The following is a 27,682-nucleotide window of genomic DNA, read 5'->3' as shown; positions in this document are numbered from 1 at the left end:
GTTACTGTTTTGCTGTTTTTAACTTCTCAATTCTCGTTAAACATGAAATATTATGTCACTTCAATAGTCTAATTCAAGTTACTGTTTTGCTGTTTTTAACTTCTCAATTCTCGTTAAATATGAAATATTATGTCACTTCAATAGTCTAATTCAAGTTACTGTTTTGCTGTTTTTAACTTCTTAATTCTCACTAAAAATTAAATATTATGTCACTTCAATAGTCTAATTCAAGTTACTGTTTTGCTGTTTTTAACTTCTTAATTCTCACTAAAAATGAAATATTATGTCACTTCAATAGCCTATTTCATGTTACTGATACGTTGCTTTTAACTTCTTGAGTCTCACTAAATATGAAATATTATTTCACTTCAATAGTCTCTCTTAAACTAACCGTGTTTTTACTTCAAAAGTCTAACTTCAACTGTGTATTTTTACTTCAATAATCTCACTTAATCTCACTGTTTCCTCACTAGCATACTCACTGTCGTTGTTCATGCTACTCCACTGACCTCCCTCACCCCAGACTAACGACATTTATCACTGTGAGCCAATCCCCATTCCCCATTACACGACTGTAAAACAAGCGTAAAAAACACGCGGCCCGCAAAAACAAGCAAATAACGTGTAAATTTACCCGCATAAATCCTTCAACCATCTGTTAATTAGATCTTTAAACAGGAGATAGCTTTTATGGTGTTAATTGATTGTACTGTCGATTAAAAGAACAGAGTTAAGGCGACAGATGTTAACTTTTTAGAGACTTCAGAACTAGGGACTGTGATAGCTTTTAGTACAAGGGTTCTTAACCTGGTTTCGATCGAACCCTAGGGGTTCGGTGAGATAGTTGGCGGATTTGATTTGATCAGTGCAAAAAATATAACTATTTAGAACGGTTTGGTGAACGTATATAAAAAACTGGTGGGTTTCGGTACCACCAAAAGGTTAAGTACCACTGTCAAGACACACACCCGATTCCTATTATTCCCTATTTGACTGTCTCAGTGCGGACGATTGAACTATTAAGAAGTGTTCGATGAACGCGCATATGAAAATGGTGGGTGTCTGTACCTCCAAAAAGATTAAGAACCACTGTTTTAGTAGAACGAAATAGGTGTAGTGTGGTCGAATGGTAGTGTTCATCTTCTAGCCATAAATATATCATGTTAGGCAGAGAATAATGTGGTCTATATTTTCCTATCGATCATTAGGTCTGAATAATAAAATATTTCTTTACAAAGTGCGTGACAACCAATTTTAACAGTGGGTGAACGTTTACTGCTAGCACATGATAACTGTGAGGGTGGAGTTTTCTTGGTTATATGGATTTGTCTATTTATATACCGTAATGTATACTGTAATACACATCCAGTCCGGGGATCGTACCGGGTTATCGTCTTCTTTAAAATCGTAGCCTGGCACAGTTGAGTGAAATTCAACACAAGTCCAATTCAAGATATTCTATAATGGTTCTTTATTCACACAAATTAATCTCCTACTCCTACCATTACTACATTTTTAGTTCTACTATCTACTACCTCTATCTAACTGCTATCTCTGTACATATCTCCGACCGTTCTCTACCGCTACATATCTCTAACTCCTGACCCACGCCTCACTGGTCATGTGACCTTCTCACGTGACCGGTCAGCTTCTTTATTTCTATTGGTTTAACTATTCTAAGCTATACTCTGTTTCTGCTAATTTCTATTTGACCTATCTGACGGAAACTAGCGTCATCACAATAACCATTTATACTATTGGAATGTAACACAGGGGTCTACATTTATACAATACACATCTAATTCACGGGTCAGCATCTGTATCATTGATATCTAACATAGGGGTCAACATATGTATCATCCATATCTAACATGGGTGTCAACATATGTATCATCGATACCTAACATAGGGGTCTACATATGTATCATCGATATCTACAAAGAAGTCAACGTATGTATCATCGATATCTACACAGGGGTCTGCATAATTATGTATTATTGATATCTACTCAGGGGTCAACATATGTATCATCGATATCTCACATAGGGGTCAACATATGAATCATCGATATCTAACATAGGGCTCAACATATGTATCATCGATATCTACACAGGGGTCTACATAATTATATATCATTGATATCTACACAGGGGTCAACATATGCATCATTGATATCTAACATAGGCGTCCACATATGTATCATCGATATCTAACATAGGGGTCCGCATATGTATCATCGATATCTAACATAGGGGTCAACATATGTATCATCGATATCTAACATAGAGGTTAATATATGTATCATCGATATCTAAAATAGGGGTCAATATATGTGTCAACGATATATAAAACAAGGGTCAACATATGTATCATCGATATATAAAACAGGAGTCAATATTAAAAAATAAAAAAAGGGGGCAACATTTACATTTATTGGACTCTAAACCATTATAGATATAAGTGTAAAATTAAATGAAGTTTGAAACTAAAACTAAGTAGATCACTAAATACACTTGAAAAACGAGTATCATCTTTCCAAAGCTTACGACTTTTCACCTTACTCAAAAGCGCTGCAAAAATAACACTCGTAAAGACACACACAATGTGTAGGCTACATAATATTTGCTTTTACTGTGGCGTCTTCTAATTCATTTACAGTAAAACTCTTCACTTTATAAGTGAAGTCAGAATATTTATTTGTGTGTGCGTTTGTGTTTGTATGTGTGTTATGTGGTGCGTGTGCGTTTGAATACGTTTTATATAAAAACATATTCTAAAATCATAATGCATCCTAAATATTACAAGAATGTATTGAAACCCTTACCAGTAAAACCAGTTTACCTGTATTTCAAACACGACTAGTGCTCACAGTGATATTTTGTAACAGACTGCTACGCGTTTGTGACCGTTTTCTACAACTCACCATCCCCAGCTTCACTAAAGGCTCATAAATATTCATTACATTTTTATGTTCAACTATAATCAGAGCCACTAAATACAATTTTGTATGCTGGTGTCTAAAGGAACTGATTTAATTTAGCTGATTATCTTATGAAAGTCCCCAAATACTAAATAAAAACTGTATTTGTTGTAAACCTAGTTCATTGCATGCACTTATTGTAAACATAATGCAATGCTAATTTAGAGCAATTGATATTGTGAGAAGTGATGTGTAGTATTGTTGTTAGCAGTATTGTTTATTTTAAGGCATTGTTTGCATGTGGTGTTGTTAGTTATCGGTTCCGTTCGTGTAATGAATGGATATTCTTGCACCAGTAACGTGACGTCTGCAAGCACGTGGGATTAGGTAAGTGTCATATAGTCCAAGGTTATTGTTTGTTGTTTTTTTATTGTTGTTTTGTTTTTCGAGACGATTCTGTAAAGCGGTTTAGAAATGAAAAGTACCTGTGGAAAAAGTGTCTTGTCTCTCTTTACTAGGGTAACTAACCTTAGCAGTGACTCTAAATTTCCGCCTGTTGTTTCCGACAGTCCTTAGATCACGTGATCTCGAGACCAATAACAACAATAAAAATGATAATAATAAGATGTACATTCGAACTTCATACAACCTATTTCAGCTACAGTTTTCATTTGTGGCCCCTGGGGAGCGAAGGGCTGCAACCATACCTCTCCATTGGTATCTGTATTTTTAGCGATTCTATTTATCCCTTAATTCTTGTAATAGTTTAAAATATCTCAGTTAATTTACTTTTGATGTAGTCACTTCTTAGAATTAAATGTAGACGTTACTACGTTGACGTAGGATAAGCACTTACATTCAAAGTTTTTAAAAATAAATTGCTCCGAGTTATGTGAACTTTTAAATTTTACTTACTACATTTGATCACGATTTCACAAATACAGACACAATAATTCATTATCTTTTCCCGTTCTCGCTCAAAACATATGGTGGTAGGTGAAGTAGACTTCCTCTGTTTCAATTACCTCGATCTACGTGGGAATAGTGTAATGTGTAATCTGCATTTTGCCCAGCCGCCTTTTTCAATAATGTGAACCAGGTACACATCACAGCTGGGTAGACTCAATGACGTCTTACAGACTTGAACCCAAGATACGAACTCAAGACGATCGGGTTAGCGGTCATAAGCTCTACTATTCAACCACGCCGTAAGACACAGTAATTATTGCCCTAACATGCGGTTGCAGTTGTTGTTGTTGTTGTTTTTTTTTTACATTTACAATACACCTTTACAAAAATAACAACAGCTTAAGTGTAGCAAAGCTCATGATAAAACGAACTTCAAGCACATTTATTTTCGCTCAGTTTACAAGTAAATATTTTAATTACAGCCCGATCTACTGACAAAAAAACAACATCTGTTTTTTATACGTAAACCCGTATTGCTTTATTCTCCTCCCGCTTCGTTTGTTTGATAGTAGTACACTTTAGTAGTAGATTAGTGGGCGTAGAGTGTGTCTGGTGCCTGTCAATGAGATACAACAACAGCTGTTGTTTGCTTCATTCTGACACTGCTAACCTACGGCTATTCAGTAAAACTGTTTTAGTGGGATGTGTACTACAATGTTTGTATTTAAATTTGTATTGTTATGGTAATGCATTTTTTGTTGAATAATATAATGTCGTATACATGAATAGTGGAGCGGCGTTGGGTTAGGTTTGCCTGTCGCCCCCCCCCCCCCCCCCCCGGGACTTAGGCCGCTGAAAAGAGCTTGCAGCGGCGTTAGGGAAAGTAAAACTGGCTGGCTATAGTACTGATCACATTATCCCATTGTTTTCAGAGTTTCATTGAAATAGATGAACTCTACTTCATCTGACTCATGATTTTTGAGCATAAACCTGAAAAGATGACGATAAATCAAGACTGTTTGAGGATGCAGTGTGTTATAAAATAAACTAATTTTCAGCAGTATAAAATATGTGACTAGCTATAAGTGAATCTGAAGTCTGGCTTACCTCTCTGTGTGTCACATTGTTAGTCAAAACATTAATCAAAATAACTACATAGGCGGGGCAGCGTGGTTGGGTGGTAAAGCATACGATTGCTAACCCTAAAGTCTCGAGTTCGAATCCCGGGTTTGTGTAGTTAGAACGTCCCTGAGTCCACCCTGGCTTATGTTAGGGGACTTAGTGATGACCACTGTCTCTTGTCATATGTCGAGGTCACTGAAACAAGTGGAATCCTCTTCACCTGAATATACTTATACATCTCAACAACTGGGAATTTATTTGTTGATTGCCCTTTGTTTTTACACGTTTTATTTAGAATAAACCGGGAGTGATCTCCCCTAAACTTTCTCGAATATTCTTATATAACTCGGAATAGAGACATGATTTTTAATTACTTAAACTTTTAAAAATAGAAAAGAATCTCATAGAAAAAGAATTGCGCACCAAGCGAACGCCAAAACAAAATGTGCATAATAGTGCGCAATATTATTATTACTTTATAAATTTACATGCGTTTTTTGAGAAATCGGAAATAGCGTAAATTAGTACTTTCGGTCAACGGAAATTACTCAAAAGTTGACGGAAGGTAGAGAATTAGATCTTTTACTTACATGTGAAATTTCATTTATCTATCTGAAATAGTACTCAAGTGATAGGCTTTTGAAAAATTCAAAGTAGAAAAAGTACCACTTCCGGTTATCGGAAAACGCTCAAAAGTTGATCAGGATCTACGATTTTGATAAAATACTTATATATGAAATTTCATCAACCTAGCTGTAACGGTACTCAAGTTATCGTGTTTACACACAGACAGACAAATACACAGACAGACACACAGACATAGCGACAAGATTGCAAAAATATGTTTTTCCGTATCAGTGAGGTGTAAAACGTCGAGATTTTTAAAAATCTCGATTTTTTTTTTTTTTGCACGATTACAAGACTTTCTCTATACTTCGAATATACGAGAAAGTAAAATGATGAATGATGTTTTGTGATTTATATAAAGGGTTTTTCTGATTTAGTAATAGACACAAAGACAAATTCGACTAACCACACAACCCTGCAGCCCATCCAACACATGGGCCACGCTCCGAACCACAGCAACCCACTCCACGCCCTATCCAGCACATTGAAACCCCCACTACCCCACATCTCACTACGCAAACCAAAAAAAACACTACCGAGCCGTTCTTTATAAATTACCATTTTGCTAATTAATCAACACAGTTTTAAGCACACAAAAAACGGAAATATGTCAATATTTGTAATTAATAAATTACCTTAATAAAAATTATATCGAATAATACATGCATGTTATATCACGTAAACTTAAAAATCAACTAATTTTTCATATAATAAAAAATTACATTAAAAGATTATATCAACTATCCCCTTTCCCATACCCTGTCACTTACCTATACCATACGCCGCTATTAAATTATTTTATTTTTTACTTTTCACTAATTCATAATTTGTGAATTCGACACTACCGTCACCCCCCCCCCCCCTTACCCCTCGTGAAAGCAGCCTTCCGTGACGACAGTTTATAGACGACAATAAAAATATCAAGCAGAACTTCTTACCTCCCCTTAGTTTCAAATCGTTTAAAAAGCAAAATTGTGGATTATATACATAGATAATATATAATTAATCTCCTCCCGGACACAGTTGCATCACGAACTAAAAACAGTGTTTACGATATAATTCACATTACTAGCCAAGACAAGCTGTCGATGAGCATAGAATATTTTATTTCTTCGAAATACATCACAAAATTTTACATAAATGACAATCTAATCGTAGTATGAGAACTCAATTTGAACACGTAAGTAACTTAACTTTTCAATATTATGATTCATAGTGCAGGTGAAGTAGTGTTTGTGTGTTTCGTTTAGCTAGCCGTAATTACTTTCCCAAATAAAAGTCAAGTACCCATTAGAGCTGGGTGGTCTCAGGAATGAATTAGGACTCGAATCCTGGATCCGTATTTGAGAAAGAATTTGTTGATTGAGAAAATATTAAGAATTTGTTCATTGAGAGAGTACGTGTTCATTGAGAGAGATTTTGTTCAGTGCGAGAGTATTTGTTCATTGAGAGAGTATTTGTTCATGGAGAGAGAATTCGTTCATTGAGAGAGTATTTCTTCATTGATGTAGTATTAGTTCACAGAGAGAGTATTTGTTCATTGAGAGAGTATGTATTCATTGAGAGAGTATGTGTTCATTAAGAGAGTATTTGTTCATTGAGAGAGTATTTGTTCATTGAGAGAGTATGTATTCATTGAGAGAGTATTTGTTCATTGAGAGAGTATTTGTTCATTGAGAGAGTACGAGCCGCCCCGTGGCTATTTAGTTGTTTTACTTTCGACTTTTCAGTAATTCATAATTTGTGAATTCGACAGTACCAATGCTGCCACTGAAAATATTTGCTTTAAAACACTATCAGTAGCTCGTTTAGGACGATAACCCCCCCCCCCCTCATTTCCCCAACCCCTAATTCACCCCCCCCCCCCCCCGTGAATGCAGCCTCCTCTTAGTTACCTCCCCTAAGTTTAAAATCGTTTGAAACTAAATTATCTGCCCTTAATAGCGTCATTAATCCCGGCTCTACTATTGTAAACATTTAGCGTGAACCACAGCTCACCAGACCATGTGGGGATGGTAGGGATATGCCTAGAGAGGAAGAGAGGAAGCTGCTAGGTGCGCTTACAGCTTGGTGTTTTCTAGGGTATCCAAGAAGAGAATAATATAAATAAATGTGTTCATTTAGAGAGTATTTGTTCACGACTCAAGTCGGAGAGTGACCTCGATTCTGTGTACAGAATTAGCTCTTCTACGTTTTGTGTGTGCAAAAACATTAATAATCACATCGTAGCAGAAGAGATTAAATTGCTATTCATTTATTGATTCTTGACTGAAAATTCTTACTTCATTTTAAAATAATGTTCGTAAATTTGTAATAGTTTTTTAAAGATGTATCGAGTGTCTTTATTCTTTTCGTTATCATAATCCTGTTTACTTTTACGCTCGGCTAAAAGTAAACAAACAAAAGATTGTAAACGGTGTATACAACATATTGCATGTAACATGAAAACTCTATTAGTGCGTCATCTGCAAGTGAACTTGGAAGAATCTGGCTTGACACCTTGAATGTCTTTTATAACAGCCTGCGATAATGTCAGTCCAAAGATAAAAACACCAACGATAAGGAAGACGATTGCCATCGCTCTTAACACGTAAATCTGCGTTGGTTGTTTCTCTTCGAAATCTATTTTAGTCTGTGTAACCTTAAACAAACACAAACCTGCAAGAAAATTATTTTTATATCATTAAAATTAATCCAAGATTCATTTCAAGAAGAACGGTTATAGAAACATAAATATTCTCAAATGAAGTGTAAAACAATTACATAGTAATCGGGTAACTATCAGTAACCATTTAAAATTGAATTGCAATTAAACAAATATGAAAAAAAAACACTTTATAATGTTAAGTTGTTAAATGCAAAAAGAAACTTGCTTATTTTATTAAAAGCATTAGTCGCTAAAAAGGTGAGATATTTTACGAGCGACGTTTGCTTTTATTAAACACTTTCTGTTTGTCTTTTTTTTTAAGTCAAATTAATTATAAAGTTATCTTTTTTTTTTATTTAACTACTTTTTAAGAATTTTTTTAACAAAGTATGCGCAACATAAGTAACTATAGCTATTGAACTTTACCTAGAAATCTATCAAAATGGCAATGTAAAGAAAACAAGTTAATAAAAAGTGTCGTGACAATTTAAGCGCAATTTCCTTAATTTTAATTTTTTTGTGACCGAACGAAAGGATATTTTTAAAATCTTTCTTCGGCAATATTGTTCTAAATTATGGCAAGAATAGATTGGTAAATGTTTCAAGTCGCTAAGGGGTCTGGTTGCCGAGATATGGGCCAAAAACTGCATTTTTTCGAGGTTTTTTGGCTTTTCCGGGAAATCCAGGAAGGAATTCCGGGAATTTTTTTGGCCCACAATCATCCTCGGAACTTGCTTAACATATTTGCTTTGGAACTAGTCCTCGATATTGCTTCGTTGTGGAGGAGATACGACTTAAAGCTGCGGACACACATCCATCCATCCATTCATCCATCCAGAAATAACGAATTAATAATCGCAATTGTCAGTATGAAAATTGCGCTAAAAACTATCAAGAAAATACAGAAGCTACCTATCTGATTATATAACCTTTTGCGGCCTACCTGGAAGGCCTTTATTCGTAAACGAACTGGACTCTAGCGTATAAGTGAGAGGACAAATAAACAAACCTGGAAACACAAAAATAAAAACGGCCGCTAACGCTCCCAGGATCTGAATGACCACGCCTATATTGGGAATGAAGATGGACAACAGCAGGGTCAAGGTGAACCACACACATGTGGTTGCGATGTGTCGGTTGTTTTCTCTGTGGATGATTTCCTCCGGGCTCATGTGCCACACCATTTTCCACACCGTATCGAAGGCGGCTCTGTTGATATTTGGGATATGTGAACTATGGATTTATGTAGGCGAGAATATTCTGTTAGAATTACCATAATTATAGTATTTTTATGGATGGGGGATACATTGTTACAGAATTTCGGGGATTAGAGGCTAATGGACAAAACAGGGAATAGTATTGAAATCATTCGAGAGGCCCATTACGTATTTTAAATACGATATTTGTAAAATAAATGTGGTTATAAAAACATGACTGCTAAAGATTGGATGTACTTCTTGTCTTTATTATTTAAGAAACTAAACCCAATTTTTTTTTTAAAAGCCAAAAACAGTTTGTTTATTTTTAGCACAGAAAATGTAAACAAAAGACGGCAGAACTAAAATATATGGGTTTTTTTTTAATTTCTATAAAAACTTTATTGGCAAAGTTTTTAGAATAAATTACTATCAATTGGGGTTTTCAGAATTTCGTTCACAAAGTTACTGTAGAGCCAACTAATGTTTGTCTTACGAAAGTGAAACTTCAGATTATAACTCATGATTGATGAAAAAGAAATGGAAGTATAGAATTAAACTTAAAAAAAGATGTCTGGATTTACAACTTTTATAACATTAATTCCAAAAATATGAAGTTTCTGAATTATTTGCAGGCTTAAGTTTTTTTTTCTTTACTGCTGCTTTCATGGCAAAATCTTAAAAGCACGATTTGTATTCATGTCATCAATAGTGATGGAAGGATTCAAGTAAACTCGGTCATGTTATTTACAAGGTAACGTATGACAATACTTTTGGCGAGATAAGTGAATCAGCTTAATAAACTAATTAAGATAATTTATAAACCGTACCTAATTTTGTACAGTAAAATAATTTCTTTTTATAAAAACCTAAAATTAATTTTGAAATATTGTTTTCAATAGAATCATATTTTTTATTTTGTTTATTACGACGGTGAGAAAATTCCACTATATTAGCAAAAAGGTAAGAGTTTAGAGTTTAGATTGAATTAAAATAGTTACTCTAGGGACGATAATTTGTTTAGTAAACAAGACCTACTTGCCACAGAAGCAATGAATAGGGTAGGTGGTGTAAGCCTTGACAACCACAAAAACGACAGCCACCATCACCGCAGCTGTTGGGTTAAACGACAGCAGTATGTCATTTGTGATACTGTCACCGAACTGACAATGTAGTAAGAGAATTTAGAGTTACACAAGATGAGGGTCTATTTAAAATCAATTTTAGATTAAAAGTACGTTGATTTAATCGTATGTAGGTAGTTACACACAAGTACAGACACACACACACACACACACACACACACACACACATATATATATATATATATATATATATATATGAATATATATACCTGTAGATATCCCAAAGCTGCAGTGACGGTGTAGATAAGTACACACAATATCATGGCAAGTGTTACTGTTTTAGAGAACTCTCTCAAGTCACGTTTGTCAAGACAGGAGTAGACGGGGATTATACTGATATGACACTGAAATATTAAATTAATAAATTAATCATCGAGGATCTAATGTTGGGAGAATTTATTTTATTATTCTACTAAAAAAAACGAACAGGTTTTATGTTATTAGAAAAGTAATACCTAACGAATAGAAATATAATTTTTTTTTAATATAGGGCTTGCAAGTCTAAGGTGTCGAAATCTACTAGCTGGCAAGTACGAAAACAAGAAGTTGTGACCTACTTACATGCCCTATTAGAGTTATGTATTTTAGATAGATGCCCTTTGATCTAAAACGATTCATAAAATATGACACGACAGGACAGAAATTGACGAGCAGATTTGTAAAGTTTGTCACTTTTGTTGTATCTCTGTATTTAAAGACCACATTGAGATTCTCAATGTCAAGCGTCCATTAGCGTGTTACGTACTCCAGGTACCCGTATAAGCTGAGTACAATAGGCATATCTTACAAAATAGGACGTTTGAATCGAGCTTGAAACTGTGAGTTGCCACTTGATACACCGTACGATAATACTTTATTTTAAATTCTGTGCATCAAATTATTTTTTTGTATTTATAACCTGCTATCTTACAAATAAAGTTCGTATTTTATTACAATTACTTATACTAGCTCAAACAACATAAAATTGAGGTTCCGAGTTAACGAAGGAAATATAAACCCAATCTACAGCCTAAACTTACCTGATAGGCAAAGCAGATGTTAGGGACAGCAAGAAAAATATCCATCCATGTATGTGGCCTAAAATTTTATACATATATATATATATATATATATATATATATATATATATATATATATATAAAGATATATAATTGTATATATGTATGCATGTGTGTTTAATGTAACAGCTTTTATTTCAAAATTGGTTTTCATATATAAATTACGCGATTAAAATATATTTTCATAAAAAAAAAAATTTTCTAAATGATTACAAATGCATTTTGAAATTATGGATTCATAATCTATTGCTTGTTTAAGAAATAATAAATATGTACTAATTACACAGACCAATATAAATTGATAGATCAAAATATAATTACGATTTTAAAATTATTAACTTAAATTTTAAATAAATTACTGCATTGTTTCCAAATTGTACGGATAAATTTTAAAATTTGAAGTATAAATAATACGTACATTACAAAGTCTATTGTCTTGCAATTTTGTTTTGAATTGTAATTTTATTAATAGCAAAAATCTTAATTTAGAAATATTTAAATGAAATCTATTAATTTATAAAGCCTCTGTTATATATAAATAAATATATATGTATATATATATATATATATATATATATATATATATATATATATATATATATATATATATATATATATATATATATGTATATATATTTAATTATATAATTTACCCTTGGATAATAGCTCCCGGATTTTCATGGGGTAGAAAATATTTTGCGGCAATTAGACCGACCACATAGAGTAGACCCAGCACGCCAATGATACTGGAGAATAAACAAACATTAAAATTATTTTATAATAATTTCATTTTTTTTTTGTTATTTAGCCGTAAGCTAAGGGAAATCATCCGTTATTTGTTTTTGCTCAAATAGTATATCCACGGTTATAGCCCTTACCTCTGGTGAATCAATTATCGTGTAACTATATAATCAGGACCCGTTGACTTCCAGTTTATTTATTTGCACATTTCCTTTTTTAAATCTTTAAGCCACGGATTCATTTACTTTAAATATATTACAAGCTTAACAATGCATTCTCCTACAATAACTAACTATTTATTTTTAAAAATAAAACATCATTATTATAATGCAGTGACATTAATATACAAATACTAATCCGCATGCTATATGTTTATCCTTTTAAAAACTAAATAAGAGCTTGAAGGAAAATATATTTCATTTACTCACCTGGTATAACGTAAAAAGTCGATTCTTCTAGGAAAACATAACGGCAGTATAAAGGCTATAGACGTGGCTGAGATAACGAAAGCTCTTGTCATGTAGACGGGCGCTGTACTGCAGTAAAAGTCATAAGCTACATTTAGGAAAACTGGAAAGGGATTTATAGACAATAATTAGGGACATTGAAGAATATTGAATAAAAATTAAGTCATATTTGAAATTGAGGAAAACTTGGGGTAGGGGAGGTAATAAACAGTTGTAACAACGTAACAAAAGAGTTACTGCTGGCTTTTAGTTAGACTTTCGAAATGGATAACTTAATGAGATTAGTTAAAACTCTGTGAAAAAAATTAGCGTGAAAACTTATATTGATTTTAAAATTTGTTTGTCTGGTTTCGTAAAATTCACATCTTAATATGCTTCCGTATGCAGGTATTTAATGTAGATTTGGTTTGCTACGGATTAAAGTTAATATTTGGATTATTTTAAGATTATATTAGATCGTCGACATCCCCTTTAATGCTTATTCATAGCTAAGCAGTATCCTCTTATTTTTAAAAAGAACGGATTAAATAATACTTGTTCAATGTAAACCTATTGATATGATATATAAAACCTTAAGTTATTTTTTTCAAATTAATAACAACATTCTAGATTCTAGATTAATACGAAACATATAAATTTCTTTTTTATGAAAATGTTGGTGGGGGGTAGAAAATATGAGATTTAATTAGATATAAATTAGTATAAGATCAATTATCGACTCACGTAATTCCCATTGATCCCCAATTAGAATCAGATAAGTGATGCAAGTTCCCAAACTGTAGAGCAGAACACAAACAGCACAGGCCAGCTGGGCTTTACGGCCACACAGGGAGAGAACCACGTCTTGGTAGGTGTTACTTCCCTTGATGTCAGAACAGTAGCCAAGGGTGAGCAGCGTCAGCACGACAAACACCAGGAAAAACTGATGATAGAAAGGTCAGGGTTTAAGTGGCATAATCATTCAGGACGAGTCAGTGGCAGAATCTTTGAGGACTTAGTCAGGGGCAGAATATCTCAAGACTTAGTCAGGGGCAGAATATCTCAAGACTTAATCAGTGGCAGAATATCTCAAGACTTAGTCAGGGGCAGAATATCTCAAGACTTAGTCAGGGGCAGAATATCTCAAGACTTAGCCACGGGTAGAATATCTCAAGACTTGGTTAGGGGCAGAATATCCCAAGACTTAGGCAGGGGCAGAATATCTCAAGACTTAGTCAGGGGCAGAATATCTCAAGACTAAGCCACGGGTAGAATATCTCAAGACTTGGTTAGGGGCAGAATATCCCAAGACTTAGGCAGGGGCAGAATATCTCAAGACTTAGTCAGGGGCAGAATATCTCAAGACTTAGTCACGGGTAGAATATCTCAAGACTTAGTCAGGGGCAGAATATCTCAAGACTTAGTCAGGGGCAGAATATCCCAAGACTTAGTCAGGGGCAGAATATCTCAAGAATTAGTCAGGGACAGAATATCCCAGGACTTAGTCAGTGGCAGAAAATCTCAAGACTTAATCAGTGGCAGAATATCTCAAGACTTAAGGGCAGAATCTCTCATGATTTAGTAACAAACGCTTTCATGAGCTAATTAGTGTTGTAAAAGTATGAAAAAAGTATAATCAACATAATGTGTTGTTAAAAATGGTATGAAAGTGTTATCAACATGACGTGTTGTAAAAACGCGATGAAATTGTAATCAACATGTGTTGTAAAAATCTTGATGAAAGTGTAATCAACATGATGTGTTGTAAAAACGTGATGAAAGTGTAATCAACATGTGTTTTAAAAATCTTCATGTAAGTGTAATCAACATGTGTTTTAAAAATCTTGATGTAAGCGTAATCAACATGTGTTGTAAAAGCGTGATATAATTGTGACTATCCTGAGACAGAATAAATCGCCATAGCCCACTCACCGACTGGACTATCACAGCCGTCAAGATCCCACCCGCCTGGTAGAAAGCTATAGGGTAGTTTAGAAGTCCGGACCCTATTGAAGCGTTGACGATTAGAAACGCTGAAATAAACCATCCGGAACCTGCACGTATAAAAAATAAATTTGTATATCGTCATGTATTGTGTTTTTCTACAGTAAATATATTATTGTTTTACTGTACAAACAACTATTTCTCCATCTATATTTTTTGGGTGGTAAGTTTTTGTATTTTAACACGTTTTTAAAACGTTTTTCTTAACTCAGCTTCGCGTTTGTTTGTTTGTTTGGTTGTTTGGATGTTTGTTGTTAAAATTGACATCGAAAATTAGCCCACTTCTGATTGCTCTAGAGACCTGAAATTTGGTATGCATGCTACTTTCGCCTAACAATTTCAGATGCAATCATAAAAACTAGCAATTAGTGACCGTAATTAGCTTAATTTAATTACGCCCCAAGGACCATAAAATTGAGGACATGATTTCTAAAGATACCGACAAGACTGGAGGCCTATTGACACAGTTACTTCGGCCCCAATCGATGTGAGCGCGCTGGCCGTGATCGTATAATGGTTAGTACTTCGCGTTGTGGCCGCGACAACCCAGGTTCGAATCCTGGTCGCTCAAGATTTTTAGTCCGTGTATTTATAAACACTTTTTTAAAAACCACGTTTTTCATGTGTAGCAACGGACTAAAAAGGAGAAAATAAAATACTTAAAAAAAACTTTTTTAAAAACCACGTTTTTTATGTGTAGCAACGGACTAAAAAGGAGAACGGACACGGTAACACATTGTTAACGGTGACACGGTTGGTACGCTGGGCATGCTAAAATACACATAAACACGTTTTTCCTTAACTCAGCTTCGCGTTTATTTGTTTGTTTATGGGAGATTTGATCACGTGATTCGTGAGTAGATCTCCACGCCAGCAACGTAAATTACACCCTTTCTCTGTTTAAAGCGTATCAGTCGCTCAAGATTTTTTTAGTCCGAGTATTTAAAAACACTTAGTCAAGTCATACTTAATCAAGTGATTAGATAAAGTAGAAAATAAACTATATAAAAAACTTTTTAAAAACCACGTTTTTCATGTGTAGCAACGGACTAAAAAGGAGAAAATAAAATACTTAAAAAAAACTTTTTAAAAAACCACGTTTTTCTTGTGGACTAAAAAGTAGAAAATAACTATTTACATACATTTGATGACAAAAAACGTGGGTCGGGCAGATGCGTCGGGAAATTTGATGGTGAACGTACCCACGTTTTTTGTCATCAAATGTATGTAAATAGTTATTTTCTACTTTTTAGTCCACAAGAAAAACGTGGTTTTTTAAAAAGTTTTTTTTAAGTATTTTATTATTAACTCAGCTTCGCGTGGATGTGTTTGTTGTTAAAATTGACATCGAAAATTAGCCCACTTCTGATTGCTCTATAGATCTGAAATTTGGCATGCAGGTTACTTTCGCCTAACAATTTCAGATGCAATCATAAAAACTAGCAATTAGAGACCGTAATTAGCTTAATTTAATTACGCCCAAAGGACCATAAAATTGAGGACATGATTTCTAAAGATACCGACAAGACTGGAGGCTTGTTGACACAGTTACTTCGGCCCCAATCGATTTGAGCGCGCTGGCCGTGATCGTATAGTGGTTAGTACTTCGCGTTGTGGCCGCGACAACCCAGGTTCGAATCCTGGTCGCTCAAGATTTTTTTAGTCCGTGTATTTATAAACACTTAGTCAATTCATACTTAATCAAGTCATTAGATAAAGTAGAAAATAAACTATATAAAAAACTTTTTTAAAAACCACGTTTTTCATGTGTAGCAACGGACTAAAAAGGAGAAAATAAAATACTTAAAAAAAACTTTTTAAAAAACCACGTTTTTCTTGTGGACTAAAAAGTAGAAAATAACTATTTACATACATTTGATGACAAAAAACGTGGGTCGGGCAGATGGGTCGGGAAATTTGATGGTGAACGTACCCACGTTTTTTGTCATCAAATGTATGTAAATAGTTATTTTCTACTTTTTAGTCCACAAGAAAAACGTGGTTTTTTAAAAAGTTTTTTTTAAGTATTTTATTACCGTGTTTAATTCAAGTGTCGCCTATAGTATAAGACTTGGTAGTCAATAGGATACTTTTACACTAAGTAATGTTTCGTGGTTATTGATGTGATTTGTTGGATGTTCTTGTATCAGTTGCTAAGTTGGCGAATGTTTGGGTGGGCGGGACAGTACGGGGACAATACGGGGACAATACGGGGACAATACGCGGACAATAAGGGGACAATGCGGGGACAATACGGGGACAATACGGGGACATTACGGGGACAATAAGGGGACAATACGGGGACAATATGGGGACAACACGGGGACAAGACGGGACAATACGGGTACTATACGGGGACAACACGGGGACAAGACGGGACAATACGGGGACAACACGGGGACAACACGGGGACAACACGGGGACAATACGGGTACTATACGGGGACAATACGGGGACACCGCGAAGTAAGTTCAGCAGTTTGTAAGAGGGTAGGTGTTTCGTTGTGTTTTGTTAGAGGTTAGGGTATCCGGACTGCCCAGTGGATGTCGAAGTAAGTAAAGTACTTTTTTAAACCTACCCGTATAGAGTTCACCTGCTTCTGTGACCTCGGCATATGAAGGGACAGTGTGGCCAGCACTATGCCCAGACGCCTTTATTTTCCTTAACCGGGTGGACTCAGTGTATATCGACTGAATTGAGCCCGTATTCAAACTCGAGACTTACACGTTGTAGTCTAGATCTCTATCTTTAGGCCAAGTCTCCCATCAACGTGACACAAAGATACCTCAAAAAGTAGTCCGTAACATCAAGCTACGTTTCAATAATTAGGTCAACAGCACCACATTTGATCGACCATAGCGTGAGTGTTACATTCGGTAAAGCAGACAACTTTTTTTAAACAACATATTTATAGTACCACGTTTAACTTCAAATCTTTTAAAACAATTGAAAGACACGATAGTTAATTTTTTTTAATATCTTGTTAAAAAAAATAATTGGAAGATATTAATCGATTAAAATTATTTTAACTCGATCCAAAAACCTCACCTGTTTTTTGACTGATGCTATCGTTGGATGAGCAAAAGCTTAAACAAGACTTGGTCTCTTTTCTCCCATCATGCAAGTACTCGAAATTGTTGTTTTGCGTGTGAATAGACATGGCTGTCTTCTAAACCAATTAAAAAATGTTAAACACAACACAAACACAACACAAACACAATACAAAAACAACACAAAAACAACACAAACACAAACACAAACACAAACACAAACACAAACAAAACACAACACAAACACAACACAAACACAACACAAACACAACACAAACACAACACAAACACAACACAAACACAACACAAACACAACACAAACACAACACAAAAACAACACAAACACAACACAAACACAACACAACACAAACACAACACAACACAAACACCAACATAAACACAAAAACAAACACAACACAAACACTACAAAAACACAAACACAACACAAACACAAACACAAACGCAAAAAACAAAGCTTTACTAGGCGTCCGCGCCCAGAGAGAGCCTTTCCAGCATTCTCTAACAGTCTTATTTTACCATCCGTTTTAATAACACCAAAAAACAAAAACAAAAAGTAGTTATTTTGAGAGATCATAGACTAATTAGAAAATAATATAAATAATCTAAACATGTTTTCTGTTTTAATTATGAACCTTAACATAAAATAATCAATGCGGTATTTATAAAAAAAAATAAACTTAATTTATTGAGAGTGAGTTAAATTTCTTTTTGAATAACCTCCCCTGGCAAAATAATAAAATAGTTTGATTAATTAGTGCTATCGACCCTACTGTTATTAAAATGTATCCAATTTTTCAAGGAATCAAATTGAAAATAGTATTTGACATTAGTATATTTTAGCAACATGCGTGTATTTTATTTTTTTACGTTATGCAAAAGAGTAAAACCAATATCAACTATGCAAAAAAAAATTAGTCATTTTATAAACAAACCCTTCTCTAATGGTTATAATACGACAATGTGGTGCTTTTTAAAAGCAGTGCGCAGTACGAAGTTTACTTTTATGGTTCCAAAATATATAGCGATGACGGACTGACACACAACCTAGCCGCTTATATTATAGAAATAACCGTACCGATAAATATATTTCACAAATGTAGACACAATCTATTAACATAACCTCATGATGACAATTTTATTTACATAATCTTACTGCTATTATGGCATTTCTTAAATGTAGTACCAAGCATTTTTAGATAACCTTACCGCAAAATATCACATATCTTAAATGTAGTACCAAACATATTTACAAATCCTTACCTTTAAATATCACATTTCTTGAACGTAGTACTAGCATTTACAAATCTTTAGTTAAGTATCACATTTCTTAAATGTAGTACCTTACCCTTTTCGCTACTCTTTTGTGGTCCTCTTTTTCTTATATCAAAAACATTTCGAAATCAACAACTTATATTTTCATTTTTGTCAAACGAAATGAAATTTTTATCATAGAGTTGAATGTGTTTTAATATGTGGGTGTATCACAAAGACATGTTGACGTCTGATCTTGGCGTAGTTTCAATGATCATAATGCAGGTAAAGACATCTGCTACATGTGATGTATAGAGACTGTATTAATTAACTCGGTGCATTGTTCCCAGTGTGAATTTTCAATTGAATTTAAATACCTGCAGACAAAACTTTACATACGAGACAACTATAAATTAAGGGTTGAGACTAAGGGAGGCGGGTTGAAATTGTGAGGGGGGGAGGGGGGGGGGGGGGGTTGGCAGTGGATGGGGTGGGGTGTGGCAGGGAATGGGTTGGGGCTTAGAATGAACGAGGCGCCAAGATGAAACCTAAGGAAGGTGGGGGGGTGTGAAAGTGGTGGAGGGGGGTAGCGCTAACAAAGTATGACATCAACGACAAAGATACCAACTGCTACCAATTTGGAATGGTTTTCAATAAAAGACATTTTACTTTTCATATTGTTGGATTTTTACTTTCTCGTATACGAAGTATAGAGGAAGTATTGTAATCGCGCAAAAGAATCAATATTTTTATTTAGAGTCAACGTAAGAAACCTGAGTTACGCGAATAGCCCTATTATTACAAATGTAATGTTATCCCAAATTAGCCAATTCCATAGCTGAACAAACAAAGATTTATATAAAATAATTAAGGCCAGAAATAGTTTAGTATAGAAACTCATTATTGGCATAGATTCTAAATCTAGATTGAGCTAAATTTCTAGATCATGTAGAATGTACGGCTCAGTAGCGTAGCGAGGGGGGGGGGGACATATGTCCCCGGGCGCCGACCTTAGGGGGCGCCAAAATGGGTTGGAAAAATAAATTGAAATGTTGAGGGGGGGGGGGTGCGAACCGAAAAAAGTTTGAGGGGGGGGGGGTGCAAATCGAAATCTCGAGGGGGGGATGCAAATCGAAAAGTTTGTTCCCGGGCGCCGGGAACAAACGGTCGCTACGCCTCTGGTTCGGCTGGCTTAAGGCTAGCTTTTCCGTCGCTCTAGATCTAGAACCTAGATAGATAAATCCATTGTATTCTCGAATTAGATTATCTTTGAAGGTAAAAAGAAAAATGTATAACAAATATTTAAGGACTAACATAGTTTAATAAATAAATTCAATAATTTATTGTGTTTTTATACCTGTTTTCATTTTTAACCAATTAATTTAGATCTAGGATTCACTTTCCCTTCCTCTGACTGTTTATTGGTAGATCTAAAGAAATTTATTGTATACTCAAATTAGAAGAATTTTTGAAAATTGATAATAGTGTTGAAACCTAATAAAAATAGCGAGGACCACACAGGAATAGCGAAAAGGGTAAGGTTATGTAAATATATTTGGTACTACAGCTCTACACATGCAGATTTTCTCCTGTAACCAAACAGACAAATAAAAAAATAAAAAAAGATATATACAAACTTGTAAACAAACGAGTTTTAGTACTATATAGATAGATAGATTTTATATGTTATTGCATTATATTATAGTATACCCACAGCTAAGTGTCACATCTCCTGTAGTAGCAAGATTATATAAACATAACCTATAAATTAACATGATGATAATTTTATTTACTTAAACATACCGCTAAATATCGCATCCCTTGTATGTAGTACCAAGCGTATTTACATAATCTTACGGCTACAAATCACATTTTTTTAATTTAATACCAAGAATTAACAAATCCGTACCGTTAAAATTCAACTTACTTAAAAATAATACCAAATATATTTACAAATCCTTACCGTTAAATTTCAACTTTCTTAAAAAATAATACCAAACATATTTACAAATCCTTACCGTTAAATATAATATTTCTTAAATGTAGTAACAAACGTATTTACAAATCATTACCGTTAAATTAATTTTAAATTTCTTAAAAGTAAAACCAAACATATTTACAAATCCCTACCGTTAAATTTCAAATTTCTTAAAAGTAAAACCAAACATATTTACAAATCCTTACCGTTAAATATCACATTTCTTAAATGTAGTACCAAACATATTTACAAATCTTTACTCTTTTCGCTATTCCTAAGTGGTTCTCTTTTTCTTATTTTAACACATTTCGAATTTAACAACTTATATTTTCCTTTTTTGTCAAACGAATTGAAAGCTATATCACAGAGTTGAATGTGTTTTAATATGTGGGTGTATCACAAAGACATAAGGGCGCCTAGTGTTAGCGTGGCTTCAATGTTCAAAACTCAGATAAAGTCATCTGCTACAAGTGATGTATAGATATTGCATCAATTAATTCGGTGCTTTGTTCAGAGTGGAATTTTCAATTGATTTAAATATTAGCAGACACATCTTTAAATACGAAACAATTATTAAGTATGGGGTGCGATATATGGGAGGTGGGTTGAAAAATGTGAGGGGGTGGCAGTGGATGGGGTGCTGTGGATGGGATTGAGGTTATAAGGAAGGTGGGGGAAGTGTGGAGGTGGTGGAGGGGACACCTTACCAACTGCCAGTGTTTCTTCCAGACTTTTTTCTCCGGGGGGGGGCACTTGAAATTTTCAGGGGGGGCGGTAGACTTTCTTCGGGGGGGGGGGGGGCGGACACTGTTAAAAGTATATATTTTCTATATAAATGAAATAAATTTAATTTCGTTCGGGGGGGGGGGGGGGCGGTAAAAAAAATTCGGGGGGGGGGGGGGGGGCTTTGTCCCCCCCCCCCATCCCCCCGAAGAGATGCCTGGAAGAAACTCTGCCAACTGCTACCTATCGGAATTATTTTCAATAAAAGAAGTTTTACTTTTTATTTTGTTGGATTTTTTTAAAAACAAAAACAATGCGAAACATTTTAATTTGCGTTAGAATTTTTATGTAGGGGAGGTGGGGGTGGGTTTTTTTTTAATCTTTGAGACGTATTTACAAGTAGTCTGGTGTTTTGGATACACTGTGAGAAAATAAAGCAAACGTTTACATTTGCTGTAGAAGAGTCAGACGAGTGTAATTAAAACGGAAACAAATTTAACAAGCATAAATAAATTTTTAATATAAAAAAAATATATATGACATTATGAAATAATAACAAGCAGTGCAACTCATCAGCATAATTTAAACGCATTTTGTTTTGTCGTAGTTTCTGTTGCTGGCGTCATAAACGCTCCGGGCGGCACAGTTGGCGAGAGTGACGTCACACTGACAGGCTCGATCACCGCAGGAAACCGAAGCCGAGCCTGGAAAATAAAATAAACACGTCAGAATGATTGGCCGTAACTATTGCCAAATGTCGCAGTTGTTAATGAATACAACATAGATGTTTTCGGGTCATTATTTATTTACATTTAAAATTAATGTTGATGTATGTCAGATAAGAAAATTGTAGAATATGTTGCCCGTTGGGAAAAACCCTAACATTATATTTTTATAGTGTCTAAAATAAAGTGATATCATTACAAAAAGTCGTTCATTTTTTTTTTTTTACAATTTTATTATGTACATTCATACATTTTTATAGTTTTATTATGAGCATACAATCATCCATCTCTAATATTTTTTTATCGTTTAAAAAGCCATTTGTTGATCTAATTTTTATCATATATTAACAGACACTCGTTTCACTTATTGTATATTCATGTAATTACATCCATTTATTACACATGTATCTATTAACTTAAACAGCAATTAATCCCCAGAAGTGTATCAGATGCAAACGGCCATTTATTCCCCAGAATTACATTAGATATAAACGGCCATTCATTCCCCAAAATTTTATCAGATGCAAAGGGTCATTCTCCCCCCCCCCCCCTCCAACATTGTATCAGATGCAAAAGGCCATTTATTGAACATATCTCACTCACCACACGTGCATGCTGTAGACGAGCAGTTGAAACTGTAGCTGGTCGTGTACGGGTTGCAGTGCACGGCTATCAGCTCGTCATAACAGGCGTCGTGTTGCATGCAACATCTGCAATCAACAAACGATTATCCAAACAGGAACATTTGCAATTGTGGCAAGTCTGAAAACTGTGTTCTACAATCTTTTTACGGTCATCAAACCTTGTACATTAACATCTGGGTTAAGTCTAAACAGGTATTTTTAAATCAATTAAATGTCACTGTGGCCTATAAATTTGCCTATGTTAAGTCCAGCAACGGTGCTTTACAACATTACAGCGATCTCTAAAACTACATGGGTTTTCAAGTTATAAATAATTTTGAAAAAGAAACAGTGAATGATAAGTTAAAATCTACACTTTCTCTGGTTACTACACTAAAGTATATTTTGCATAAGCTACCGTTATTTACTAATCTAGATCTTTGTCTTAAAGGCTACACTTGTTTTACTTAACTAGATCTGTCTTAAAGGCTGCACAATCTAAGTATCAAAAGCTACCATAATTATCTAGATCTATGTATCAAAAGCTATCCTTTTTTACTAGATCTATATAGATAAAGCTAACCTCATTTTCTGCTCTAGATCTATGTAGCAAAAGCTACCCTAATGTATTAATCTAGATCTATGTAGCAAAAGCTACCCTTATGTAGTAATCTAGATTTATGTAGCAAAAGCTACCATATGTATTAATCTAGATCTATGTAGCAAAAGCTACCATATATATTGTATTAATCTAGATTTATGTAGCAAAAGCTACCCTTATGTATTAATCTAGATTTATGTAGCAAAAGCTACCCTTATTTACTACCCTAGATCTCTGTCGATGTAGCGACCGTCTCACCTGTCCGTGGCGTCCACAGGTGTGCCCGACCCCCCGGGCCCGCACCAGCAGCCGTAGCTGATGTAGTCGAACGTTGACCTGCCTGTGACGGTAGACAGGATGACCTCCAGGTCCAGCAGACTTCTGCCAGACCGCGACTTCCGTCCGTCTGTCGATGGGGCTGGAACACAGGTGACAAAAATAAACATTGGAACACGTGACAAAAATAAACATTGGAACACGTGACAAAAATAAACATTGGAACACGTGACAAAAATAAACATTGGAACACGTGCCAAAAATAAACATTGGAACACGTGACAAAAATAAACATTGGAACACGTGACAAAAATAAACATTGGAACACGTGACAAAAATAAACATTGGAACACGTGACAAAAATAAACATTGGAACACAGGTGACAAAAATAAACATTGGAACACGTGACGGAATGTACATAGATGGGTACCTGACTCACGTTTGGGAAAGTAAAGGCGGCTGGGCATAGTGCTGATCACACCTATCCCTTCAAATGCGGAGTCACTAAAACAGATAAACTCTACTTCACCTACCATTTGGACACAATGGTTCGAAAGGCTACTGAACAGTGACCATTCTCTAATCCATACAACTTCTATTTCTTTATATCGTTATTTAAACACTTAAGTGGTTGATGGATAATATCTGAGTTTGAGAAAATACCTTGCAAAGAACTTGGTTACACATCTTATTAAGTAAAAATATTGCTACTCCGGAATGTTGTATATATTATAATAATTATATACTTATAAGTAAAGAGCAAAATGTACGTCTTGATATAAAAAAAAATTCTATATTTTTTATTAAATTGCTTTTATATATTTTGAAGAAAGTTATATATAAGAATAAAACTAAAATACAAAATTATAGATCGTATATTAACATTACATTTCCTTTGTACTTTTTTAATTTCATTTTTCAAACAAAGCGACCCTTGACTCAGGAATCTCCGGCTGTTGACCTACATATCGTCGACTGCTGTTAACTATTCTTACCCAGACAGCACAGTGCGAGTAGGACACACATCCGGTACACGTCGGTCGCCATTGGTTGAGTGTCACTCACACACCTGGCGAACTGGTGAATGTGGGGAAAAAATACAACACCGGCATAAACATGGACCCGTCAATAAAAATGTGTTAATTTGTTGCTAGTATTGTAAAGGTATAATGGTTAATGATTACAGGTAAGGTGGAGGGATGGACAATGGGTAGTATTTATGTAGGACAACGGGTTTTGGGGTCGTACATAAATGACGTCACACACGTAGGAGGGATGTCCGTATTTTTTGTGACGTTGTTTGATGAGGGGGAGGGGGGGATGTTCAGATGGTGTGACGTCACACTTTTGCACTTAAAAAAGCAAAGTTAGAAAATCTGAACCTCCCCCCCCCCTCTCATCACACAAAATTACGGCCTCCCCCCATGCCACCTACGATTGTGACGGCATTTATGGATGACCCCTAACTACCACTAATCTAACACCTAGTTTTTATACATAGTTGATTATTGCATCAAAACGAGGACTCTGGTTTAAAAGAAAACAGGTTCAATTTTTTTTTTAATAATTACTAAACTAAAACTTTACCTCGTTTTGCACTGCTATTTCTTGAGGCTAGCGATGCTGAAATCAGGATTCGATAAATGCAATACAACCCACACAACTATTTTCACTCCAGTTTGTCAACACACACACAAACACATTGAAACCCATTCACACATACACACGTCAACACAGTAGTTGAATACAGCTCACAAAATTTGATTGATGTGTTAGAAAACAAAAATGCCATTAGTATCCGTGTGTTAGTTGGACTAGGTGCTAATGTATAAATACATACTCAGTAGAAATAGGGGTTGTGTTTGTCAGAGGCGTAGCGAGGGCGGGGCGGGGGTGCGGATTGCACCGGGTGACACCATTTAGGGGGGGGGGGGTGGCACCATGGCTAAACATTGCAAAATGTACAGTAGAAAATTGATTTTTGCCAGTTCCATTAACGATTAATTAAAGTTAAATAGTCTTTTAAGTACAAATCGACAATTATTTCAAGAGGGTGGGGGTGACAGCATGATGTAAACGTACTAACTATAGAGAAAACAATGCTAAATCCAACTGTATTATTAACAAACTATAAATTACCATCGTTACTATTAAGTCTGCAGTGATTAAAGCTTATACACATACATGTAGATATTTTGATTTGGCCAACATAGCGGCCGAAGATATTTTGATTTGGCCAACATAGCGGCCAAAGATATTTTTATTTAGGTACATAGCGGCCGAAGAAAGTTTTTTTAAAAAGTAAAAAAAAGTATTTTTTAATCAAGCGTGCAGATAAAGTCTTTTGCCGATTACAATGTTACAAGCTACTGAAGGAGCTTTAAGAAATATCCGAAAGAAACGCTGAAGCTGAACAAATACTATCACTTTGAGGGTGATGGTGTTGTATAGGCCTACTCTTAACAGACACGATGATTATTATTTTTAAGGGGCGCTACTCTAATAATACGTATAATTCGAGAATAAACAACGTTAATCCCCCTATATGTTTCCTCTACAGGTTGCACTTGATTCAGTACACTCAAGGCTATGCCAAACCACGAAGGTGTATTGTAGACACGGGATTGGGTCTGAGATGGCCCGAGGGTGATTAGTAAATGCAGTAAAACAGGTCGATGATCAGGGTGCGTGTGTGTGGAGGGGAGGGGGGGGGGGAATGGGGGAGGGAGGGGGAGGACGAGTCGATGTAGAAAGATTGTGTGTGATTCTTATAAAGCACGGGTGCATAAATTTAATGTATACATAGCGGTTGGTAGACACGTTTAAAAGAGATCTACGTAGTAAGTGATAAAACTGTTAGTTCTCAGTTTAGCGGATATCGACAATGGAAAATGGTGTGTTATTGTGTTGGACGTCGTGGCCGGGTGCTAGAGCGCTCGATTACTTACTCATTCCGGGTTCAAAGCAGTTCAAATCCACCCGGCTCCGATGGGTACCTAACTCTCGTTAGACAAATAAAGGCGGATGGGAATTAAAAGAGATGAAGTATACGTATTCTGCCCCATCGGTCTTGGGCAAAACGGGACACGAAGAAGAAGATAATTTTCAAATATATTTAATTTAAAATGCAATACAATAATAATTATTTAAAATTTAACAATACTCAATAGTATGCCTAAATATAAATGAATCATTTCTCATGCGATGAACAATATTCCTCTTTTAACACAAACTTTCAGAATTTTTTTTTGCAATCAATAGATAAGAAACAGAAAAGCACATGTTACTTCCACATAACTATACATGAACCAACATTCCAATGTACAAACGCATAAACATATATTGTATTCAAATTTATTTTTTTAAACTCACTTGGTTTAACTTGCCTAGGTAGATACATACGCACACATTTATACACATGGCAAATATACACACACAGATTGTAAACATCCACTGACACACGTACACACTGTTGTTCACGCTGCTGGGCATAGCGTCTGGTTGTAAACATCCACATCTACATACACATGTAAACATCCACTGAAACACGTACACACTGTTGGTCACGCTGCTGTGCATAGCGTCTGGTTGTAAACATCCACATATACATACACATGT

The 27,682-nt window shown here is 35.0% G+C and overlaps 2 protein-coding genes across 2 annotated transcripts; both read right to left on the bottom strand.

Annotated features, from left to right (window-relative positions):
• Window positions 1-8,039: 8,039 nt before the first annotated feature.
• LOC131942448 (sodium-coupled neutral amino acid transporter 7-like) lies at window positions 8,040-17,975 on the bottom strand. The gene is made up of 10 exons (XM_059302349.1): window positions 17,864-17,975; window positions 14,744-14,865; window positions 13,556-13,754; window positions 12,794-12,935; window positions 12,278-12,370; window positions 11,586-11,643; window positions 10,776-10,910; window positions 10,460-10,584; window positions 9,235-9,434; window positions 8,040-8,236 (listed from the first exon to the last, which is right to left on the bottom strand). Exons 1-10 carry the CDS (start codon window positions 17,973-17,975, stop codon window positions 8,040-8,042), a joined length of 1,383 nt encoding a protein of 460 aa, XP_059158332.1.
• A 4,357-nt stretch (window positions 17,976-22,332) lies between these two features.
• Window positions 22,333-25,752, bottom strand: LOC131942441 (acidic phospholipase A2-like). The gene is made up of 5 exons (XM_059302344.1): window positions 25,652-25,752; window positions 25,060-25,141; window positions 24,046-24,205; window positions 23,167-23,273; window positions 22,333-22,542 (listed from the first exon to the last, which is right to left on the bottom strand). Exons 2-5 carry the CDS (start codon window positions 25,109-25,111, stop codon window positions 22,421-22,423), a joined length of 441 nt encoding a protein of 146 aa, XP_059158327.1. The 5' UTR covers window positions 25,112-25,141; window positions 25,652-25,752; the 3' UTR covers window positions 22,333-22,420.
• Window positions 25,753-27,682: the final 1,930 nt, after the last annotated feature.

This window comes from Physella acuta, unplaced genomic scaffold, assembly GCF_028476545.2.
Source record: "Physella acuta isolate Inbredline_101_S28 unplaced genomic scaffold, ASM2847654v3 ptg000406l, whole genome shotgun sequence".
NCBI classification, from domain to species: Eukaryota; Metazoa; Mollusca; class Gastropoda; family Physidae; genus Physella; species Physella acuta.
The sequence above is the reverse complement of the archived record's forward strand: the minus strand, read 5'-3'. Positions and strand labels throughout refer to the sequence as shown.

What these genes read in the sequence shown, in the direction of transcription:
- LOC131942441 (XM_059302344.1), bottom strand. Translation starts at nt 25,111, where the DNA reads ATGGCGACCGACGTGTACCGGATGTGTGTCCTACTCGCACTGTGCTGT. An exon ending in ACTCGCACTGTGCTGTCTGG is followed by an intron (nt 24,206 to 25,059) that starts GTAAGAATAGTT and finishes CCTGTGTTCCAG; the next exon opens with CCCCATCGACAGACGGACGG. An exon ending in GTCTACAGCATGCACGTGTG is followed by an intron (nt 22,543 to 23,166) that starts GTGAGTGAGATA and finishes TTTATTTTCCAG; the next exon opens with GCTCGGCTTCGGTTTCCTGC.
- LOC131942448 (XM_059302349.1), bottom strand. Translation starts at nt 17,975, where the DNA reads ATGTCTATTCACACGCAAAACAACAATTTCGAGTACTTGCATGATGGG. An exon ending in TAGCATCAGTCAAAAAACAG is followed by an intron (nt 14,866 to 17,863) that starts GTGAGGTTTTTG and finishes TTATACGTGCAG; the next exon opens with GTTCCGGATGGTTTATTTCA. An exon ending in ACATCTGCTTTGCCTATCAG is followed by an intron (nt 10,911 to 11,585) that starts GTAAGTTTAGGC and finishes TTAATATTTCAG; the next exon opens with TGTCATATCAGTATAATCCC.